Consider the following 9,784-nt stretch of genomic DNA (forward strand, 5'->3'; position numbering starts at 1 on the left):
GAGCGCATCAAGGCGGCTCGTGATCGATAGAAGAGTTATGCAGACCAAAGACGAAAACCTTTGGAATTTGAAGTGGGTGATATGGTTCTGTTAAAAGTTGCACCTTGGAAAGGTGTGGCACGCTTTGGGAAGCGTGGTAAGTTAAACCCACGTTATATCGAGCCGTTCAGAATTTTGGAAAGAGTTGGTTCTGTAGCGTACAAGTTGGAGCTACCAGCAGAACTAAATGGTGTTCATGATACATTCCATGTATCTAATCTGAAGAAAAGTCCAACTCAAGAGACAGTGGTCATCCCTGCGAATGAAGTGCACATCGACGACACACTCCACTTTACCGAAGAACCCGTTGAGGTTTTTTGGGTAAAGGGTTACCCCGGTGATTTTATACCAAAAACAAACCAAGTAGAAGGCTGAAAATGCCCCCTAGTTCTCTGAGTGACATACCACCACAGAGTTCAACCACAAAACAAACAAAACAGAAAACCAATTACATGATAAAAAAAACAAACATTGGTCTTCAGTCTTCATCCAAGAATTCTTCCTTTTCCATCTTCCACTCTTCTAAGAACCGTTGAACATTCAAACTTTGCTTGTACTTGAAGGAGATCAGCTTTGTTCTAACCGTGCTAATAACAATATCAGCCGTCTTCTCTGGAGGTCTTAATCGATTACTAAAAAATCTAGCGTTTCTTTCACTCCAAATAACATAAGCTGCGGCCGCCACTATCAATCTACCTGCCACTGAAACAACCGTTTTCGAGTTTGCTCTGGAGATTAACCATTCCGAGATATCCTCCCAAGAGTCCGAAGCCATATCCATGTCTATTTTCTGCCGAACCTTATGCCAAACTGATGACGAGTAGGGGCATTCAAAAAACAAATGCTCATGTGTTTCCAAACCCGTATGACATAATAAGCAACACATCAAATTCATAGAACCCGTAACTAACTGATTCCACCTCAGAATTCTATCTTGAGTCCACAATTTCTTTTTAAATATCAGCCAAGTCATGAAAGCATGTTTAGGAATATTAAAGGCGGACCAGATTACCTTCGACCACCGAATCTGCTGATCACGAGTCCGGATAGTATCCCACACTTCTCTAGACGAAAACGGGACAAGCTTTTCTTCAAAATTCTTCCATACCACCCTATCTTGCGTGATAGATAACGTTAACGGCTGGAGCTGAAACAAACTCGGATATTGGCTCCTCCATTCTTCCGGCCACTCCCAGCGACCATTTATAAAAGCTTCTGTAACTTTTGACATAACCGAAAATCCATAACGAGCCAATTGACGCGGAGTAACTACATGATATAACGGGCATTCATTCGACCATTTATCAAACCACAGATATGTATTTTGCCCATTACCAATCTTTTTCCACATATGCTCTCGAAACACATCACGACCCAGAGGAGTAGTGTTAAGCTTGTCAAGGTTCAATGGAATACACGTCACGACCCAGAGTTTACTTGGGAGCGTGAAGACCGTATGAAAGCAAAATACCCACATTTGTTCCCTAACTCCCCTGCAGCTAGTAGTAAAGCATAAAATTTTGGGACGAAATTTTCTTAACAGGGGGAGAATGTCACACCCCCAAAATACCACATGCGGAAACCCCCGCGAGGCGTGTGGCGTACCAAGATCTAGCCACTAATCACATTGAACTCATAACAAGATTTCAAATAAAAACTTTCATTCATTAAAATAAAGTGTTACAAAACATTAAACGTAATTCAACGTATTCAGCGGAAGCATAACACATTAGTTAAGTATTTCATAAACCATGTGCATGAAAACCATTAGACTTGTCTCGCGATTCCATGTATCTCGACCCATGACCACTCCAACCTCCCAGACAGCAAGTTCCACATCTACACACATCTATAACCTGCGAGCATGTAAACAAGTGTATCAGACAACGCTGGTGAGTTCACAGTTTTATGAAAACGTTTGGTTACCAAGTGTTTAATCCAGTTTAATAACAATTCCGCAAGTAATGTTGATAATAACTCGAGTACCGTACAAGATGGCTCCAGATTGTTTTGCCCATCCCCAATGCCCCCTATCTAAGCATTGGTCATGATCAAGGTCATTAGTTCACGCCCGTCCTCTCAGGTACGATCTGAGGTTGCCAAGACTAATAGCGCTATCAACTAATACCCTGTTACCTCTCAGGTAACTATTCGGTAGAAGATGGGACTTAAGGTGATAGGAAATGAGTGTATTATCCAACATTCCAGTTTTTACCCAAAAGACTTATTCCTCCCAGGAATACCCATTTGACTGTCCCACCCACCGGGACGCATGCTCAAGAGAAGTGAACTCACCTTTGATTTGCTCGGTATGTTAAGTTACCCATCCAAGTTGGTCAACCCAAACCCTACCGTGGTTACCAATCAAAATCAGTTTCATAATCAACCAAGTCACGTATTTTACACAGCTTGCATTCATCACAAGATCACCGTATATCACATAGCAAGTACTTAGTTCTCATATAAGTCCACATCCCATGTGTAAGTCTCATAATAACATTTAACAGATGAATTGGCTACTCACACGAGTCAAGTCAAGATCCTCATTTCCAGTTAACATTATTATCATGCAACAAACAGAATTTTACAAACACAAGTGTCCATCATCATATATATCATAAACTGTTCTGTTTGTTTACACAATTGCAACATCCCCACGAAGGACCTATTCTTCGTGGGATGCTCTTATGGCGAAGAATCACATGGCGAAGGACTATCCTTCATCGAGATGGGGTTTGACGAAGAACCCTAGTGGTTCGTCAGGAAATAGTCAACGAAGAATCAACTATTTGTCGTCTTGGGGTTTGACGAAGAACCCTCTGGCGAAGGACTATTCTTCGTCGAGATTGAGGGTGACGAAGAACCATAATGGTTCGTCAAGAATCAGTCAACGAAGAATCAATTCTTCGTCGGACTAGATTCTTCATGGGGGAAGTCCTTCGTCGCCCCTCATCAAACAGTTATAATTCCCTTAATCTCCTAACGACAGTTAACAATTCTTTGGCATGATTATAGGATCAAACAACAGTTATTTATACACATTTAAGCAAACCTTAATTGTTGTTCATCATCATCGATCATCAATAGCATTCAGCATTCAAAAATCAATATTCAGTTGGATCGAATAGCACAAACATCATCTACTACGGAACCCTAGTTCATTGTCATATGATCACAGTCGCACAATCAGATTCATCAATATCATACTGATTAACCCTAGGTTTAAACATCATAATTAATTACCAATTCCATACACATCAATACACATCAGTATGTGAGCAAAACACCAACGAATGTAACATAAGCACGTAAACAGAACATCAATGGATATAAGTTAGATCAATGATGAACATACTAACCAAGTACGAGAATATGAGAGATGATACTTCGAATGGTGAGGGGTTTTCGGCCAGGGAAGTTGTCGCCAATCCATGGGAGGAGAAGAGGAGAATACTAGGGTTTGCAATAGATATTGAAAGGGAATTGCTATGTAAACGTAACTGCTAATGCCCATACAAAAGGGTAACGGGTTGGGCTCGGTCCGGGTTCGAGTACCATGGGCCGAGAAAGCAAGGGAATGGACGAGTCGAGAGAAGTGTGCGACCTCAGGCCCAAGTGTATGTGTGTGCGGCTCAATCATAAAACATAAACACTTAATAATTTCTATGCATTCTTTCTAGACGTTCAACCATAGCAAACACTTTTAATAAATGCACATAACGAACACATGTTGACAACGTATGACTACGGAACATGAATAGATATGACACGTACATAAAGAACCGTGGAAATCCGGGTTGTCACATCATCCCCAACTTGAAAGAAATTTCGTCCCGAAATTTGATAAATAACCTAAAACAGCAAGGTGTTGGATCAGGATGACTGTGGATCTTCCTCGGGTGCCACATCATCCCCAACTTGAAAAGGAATTTCGTCCCAAAATTCACCAGTCTTATAAGAATTTGGTTATGCCGTTTTGAACAGTTGCGGATACTTGAGCTTCATCTGATCTTCGCGTTCCCACGTGAACGCCGGTCCACGTCTTGAGTTCCAACGAACTCTCGCGATTGGAATTCGACTGTGCTTACGAACCTTAACTTCCCGATCCATGATTTCAATATGGTTCTCAACCTATGGCGACTCATCATCGATCTATGGTTCTTGCAAAGAAGCCGCATGTGTTTTGTCGGACAAACAATTCTTCGGATTTGAGACGTGAACAACAACGTGAACGTTGCCCAGTTTGTGGGATAACTTGAGTTTGTAGGCCACCTTGTCGATTCTCTCCAGAATTCCGAATGGCCCAACGTATCGTGAATTTATTTTTCTGCGCATCCCAAAGCGCACTTCACCCTCCCAGGGTGAAACTTCCAACGCAACATAGTTGCCCTCTGCGAATTCTAGGGGTTGCCTATGCTTAACAGCTTTTCTAACGGCCATGCACTGCCGCCACACGATTTCCAATCCAAACAATATTCCCAAGAGTTTCGAGTACAAGTCCTGGACCTGTGATTAGGTTGTCAACCTCCTCAGTCCAACAAAGAGGAGATCAGCATTGTTGCCTGTACCATGCCTCGAACGAATCTGCTTGAATATTGGGATGATAACTGTCGTTGGTGGAACACTCTACCAGGGGTATATGTCTTTCCTAACCTTTACCAAATTCAATCACACATGCTCACAGCATGTCTTTAGTTGTTTAGATGGTTTGCTCACTTTAGGCGTTCCGTCAGAGGACGATAAACAGTTCTTCTGTTTACACGTGAGCCAAAAGGTTTGTGCATCGCCTACCACAAGTTGGATATAAATACAGACCACAATCAGAGGTAATAGGAGTTGGCACCTTGTGCCTAGGAACCGCCTCTCTTGGAGAAATATTCACAAGCTGCGAAGACTTGTCAGTTTCCTTGATTGCAAGAAAGTGTGCTGGTTACGTGAGTCAGTCAACGTTCACCCAGGTGGTATCATTTTTGTTTTGAGTTTTAGGTAGTCCTGTGACAAAATCCATGGCAGTCTGTTCCCTTTTCCATATGGGTGTTCCTGGTTGCTGATACAAACCAGAGGGTTTCTGATATTACACCTTGACTTTCGCACAAGAACATCGTTCACATTCATTGTTATGTGGGCCTTCATGCCCAGTCACCAGTACAAGATCCTTAGATCCTAATACATTCCGTCAAAAATCCAGACGAGTGGAATATCGGGACTTGTGTGCTTTGCCCAACACAGATTCCCAAGGTTGCCGTATAGTGGGACCCATATCCGCCCTAATAGGTAGCGAATACCGTCCAACTTCTGCCAGAAGTTGTTTCCCATGCCCCGCATAGGTTCAACTTGAAGGTTCTCTTCCTTAGATGCTTGGGTTTGGGCAGAATGAATCTGGTCAGGTGGGTTACAGTCGATGGTGAGCTGCAAAGCTCGTGAACGTTTAGCTTTCACAGTCGTAATCGTTTAAGAGTTCCCTTCAGCGTCGCCATCGCATGTTTAGTTCTTTCTAATCAAAGATACACTGAAGGCCCTTGTGATCGGTGTAAATAGCGCCTGTGGTACCATACAGGGAACACCTCAAGTTTCTAAGTCCAAAGTCCATGGCTTCCATCCCGGGTTGTGAGTCGTGCAATTCTTCTTGTAAATCTACAACTGTTGAGAAATGTAAGCTGTTACTTTCTCGCGTTGCACCCGCACACAACCGAGACCCTGAGTCAACATGATACACTACTAGATCACCTGTACCATCGGGTAAGAACAATATTCAGTGCATTACATAGTTTAGTTTCGAAGCTAAAAAGACGTTCTCCTGTTCTATCCTCTATGAATACACAGCACCCTGCTATGTTTAAGCGATAAAAGCTGTACGATCTTCGAAAATCTCTTGATGAATCTGTGACGGTGCTTAGCGAGACCAAGAAATTGCTGCTCCTTCAACGGACTCTTTAGTAACTAATTTCTAGTAGAACGGATCTTAGCGGGATCCACGTGTATTCCCAATTCGTTGACTATGTGACCAAGAAAGTGTACCTCTCGAGTCCAGAAGTCACGCTTAACAAGACGTCGCGTGGAGTGGCTCCTCCCTCAGGAGCTCTAAGATAAGATACAAGTGCCACTCATGGTGTTCCTTTCTCCTTGAAATGGTTCAAAACGTCATCAATAAACACGGTTGTTTCATGTGATCCATAAGCTGCTGGTGTGTTGATTAACCCAAAGGTCACGGAATACTAAGCCGTAATGGCCGTACTACGTTTGATATGCCTTTTAGGAACATTCTCCCCTTGGACTTCCATCTAATGATAGTTCGTTCGTTAGTGGACCCTCAAATAGGAGCTTGACCCTCGCAACTGGTTAACAGGTTGTCAATACATGGTCGAGGCGAACGGTTCTTGACTGTCACCTTGTTGAGTTCTCGATAATCAGTACACATATGAAAAGGCTTATCTTCACGGATATAACTGGGACTCCCCAAAGTGAAAAAAAAAATAGGTCCGACAAAACTCCTATCCAACAGTTTCTGTAGTTGATTAAATAGTTCTTGTAACCCTCCTGGTGCAAGACGGTAAGGAGTATTAGTAATCAGGGCTGCCTCTGGCGTGAGATCAAACTGAGATTCTTCCTAACAGTTGTGGAAGTAAACCTGAAAGTTCTTTGGGTAGCACGTCGAGAGAAATCACAAACAATTGGTGGATCCTCGATCCTCTTTTCCTTAGCGTTGACATCAGTAACGGTTGCTAACATAGCGGGGTAATCCCTCCGTAGACACTTCTGGGCTACATTGCTGAAATGATACTAACCTTTGCACCACTCTAACACTTTAGGATAGATAACGATTCTCCACTAGGGAGAGGGATACGCAAAATTTTCTCCTTACAAAGTATATCAGTGCGATATCTGAATAACCAATCCACACTAACTACTGCATCGAAACTATCAAGGGTAGTAGATGGAAAGTCGATGTCGAACACTTGACCCACAAGGTCGAGTTTGCATCCCAACGAACATATGAGGCTTCAATTGACTTGCCATCGGCTGATTCTACAACAGGTTCGGTTTCAAGAAATGTCGGTGTCCAACAAAACAGGGGAAGAAAAGTTATTCACAAAACGTACAAGTCACTATGTTGTTATCAGACCTGGCATCACCCACGCCAGCCGTAAGTACTCCTCTACTAGCACCATTTTCACCGTCGTTGTTATCGTCGAAGTCTCCTTCATTCCCATACTGAAGATTTTGATTATGAATACTTTGTTGCTACCATGGCCATTGCTTCTAATGTTGGTGCTTTGTAAACATTCCTCTACAATCTTTTGCCAATAGGGTCCACCTTTTCGCTGTTCTTGTCACGTCCTAGGGTACTACCCAGACCACTGATAACTACACGTTCCATACTCCAGTTAATTGTCAGCGTTTATGCCCCGATTGATTCGTAAGAGTTGGCTCCCAAGGGTTGCCGACTGGGGTTAGGGGCTCGATTGAAATCAGTCTGCTGGTGTTCGTCGTCGCAAAGCGGTGTCGTCCTCATACTAGGGTTGGTAATGTATCACGTTCACCTACTTATCCATCGGCCTTATGAGTCGATTGAACAATACACGGTAAGTTGCTAGAGAGCATAGAAGTGATCATACTTCGGGATTTGAGGCGTCAATACGTCAGGTTCACATATTCGGGAAAAGTAAGGAAAGTACAGACCAAACGTTCAACGATTCGACAACTAGCTCAGAGGTGTTCGCACTAGCACCTAACTTTCTCATACGGGTCCCTAAGCGTTCAGATACATGTTTAAGCAACGCCTAATATCAACGTGATTCGTAAGGATTTAGAGGGAAGTGAAAAGATCACGCTCGGGTAGCAGGCAGTCATCGCTATTACTCCTATAGATTTGTTATGTTTCTCATTAGATCGAATAACGAAACAGAACCCCTTTTTTACTTGTTACGCCTCACTGGGACTCACATGCACCCCACATTATTAGTATGTATGCACCCACAATAATATTGTGATTTGCATGCTCATCTCAGTTCCTCCTAACTCGTGTTAAATGGTTCCTCAACTCAAATGTCAACAGAGGTTATCAAAACGACAAGATCAGAGAAATGTAAGGACTACGAAATACTAGCAATGCATCATACTGTAAACAAGAAACTCATGTAATTATGCTATAGTGACGAGTGTGTGTCCGTATGCTACATCATAAACAAGTGTACACTAATCATGTAATGTATACCACAGGTGAAAAGACGAACCTTGCAATCTGGAGCTGAGTGTCATGGTTGTATTCACGTAGTCAGAACTGTTCGGTTATAGTCTGGTTTTATAAAAACATTTTTAAAACCAAGTTCACAATAACCTAGCTCTGATACCAATCTGGCACACCCCCAAAATACCACATGCGGAAACCCCCGTGTCACACCCCGACCGCGTAAAACAACAAACCGCGGCGGAAACGTCAGGGAGTGGAGCGATAGAATTATTGTTTCACAGCCAGGGAATTTAAAGTTTAGTTTTATTTGAAATAAAAAGGATTACATTGTCTTAAAACAAAGGAAACAAAGAGTACATAACATAATTAAACTATTCTTGCTTCGTTTTATGTCACTAAGGCCCGACTCTGCCTAAGTGTATCCTGATCAACCCTATGCATCAGGTCCTGAAAACACTTGTGAAAATAGGTAGGTCAGCATAAAAATGCCTGTGAGATACATAGGTTTTGTTTATGCATAATTCATGACTTGTAAGTTATAAGAAAGTGTTTAACAAAAGTTAGTCATGAATGTTGTAAAATGTTTTCCTTTGCAAATCAAACGAAAATCGGTAGTCGTATAAGTTATGTTGTTTGTAAATCAATGTCTTGTGAAAATAAGTCATTTGTATAAAGTGTAACATGTTCTTGTTGAAATGATTTAGATAACGCTACGATATGTAATATCATATAAGCACTTATATATAGGAACTACTAGCGGCGTATCCACCATGCTTTTATCATATTACCCATGTCTCGTTACGTAAATCACTTACCAAATAAACACCAAAATGTCTTGTTTAAACCCATGTCAAAATGTTTATGTGTAAACAAAGTCTAGTATCAATTGTAAATCACGTATGGTATAAACAAATAGTGTGTATGGCAAGCGAAAAGTATCAACTTAAACCATATGTATAATATCAATGAATAATCAAATGTTTATGTATGGTGAATAAAAAGTATTTACTCAACCCCATAGGTAAAATATACAAAACAATGTATTTGAAATAAATCAAAAAGTTATGTTTTGCAGAAATAATTGCTTTATTGATACAAACATTTATGTGGTAATGTTAAACGCATTCAAGCCTGCAGACTGTAGGATAAACCTTTAAACACATCAAAGGTTAATTAAAATGTTTTCGGATTCTGTCATTCCTAACGTCCAAACAAACCTAGGATTCCAGGAATGGGGGTTCTCAATTCCCTATGGTACCACTACATACTACCGAGCGGCATGATCAGTGTTAATGAACGTATTTTAGTTTCGTTATACAAACCAAATGTCATACCAAATGTAAGCATGTTATGTGAAAACAATGTACTAAGTATGCTAAGTTAACATACGAAGCAGAAATGTCATGTAAATCAATGTGCTAGCATGCTCAGTAAACATACATAGCAGAAATGTAATATAAATCATTTGATATTGGCGACTTCGACACTCTTGTGAAAACCCAACTGATTTCGTGCATCTCCTACACTCGATTAATCTTGATTATCAACTTAGGG

The 9,784-nt window shown here is 41.4% G+C and overlaps 1 protein-coding gene across 1 annotated transcript; it reads right to left on the reverse strand.

Annotated features, from left to right (window-relative positions):
• Positions 1 to 517: 517 nt before the first annotated feature.
• LOC110944753 lies at positions 518 to 1,390 on the reverse strand. Its single transcript, XM_022186402.1, has one exon. It carries the CDS (start codon positions 1,388 to 1,390, stop codon positions 518 to 520), a length of 873 nt encoding a protein of 290 aa, XP_022042094.1.
• Between the last annotated feature and the right edge of the window lie 8,394 nt (positions 1,391 to 9,784).

Source organism: Helianthus annuus, chromosome 16 (assembly GCF_002127325.2).
Source record: "Helianthus annuus cultivar XRQ/B chromosome 16, HanXRQr2.0-SUNRISE, whole genome shotgun sequence".
NCBI lineage: Eukaryota > Viridiplantae > Streptophyta > Magnoliopsida > Asterales > Asteraceae > Helianthus > Helianthus annuus.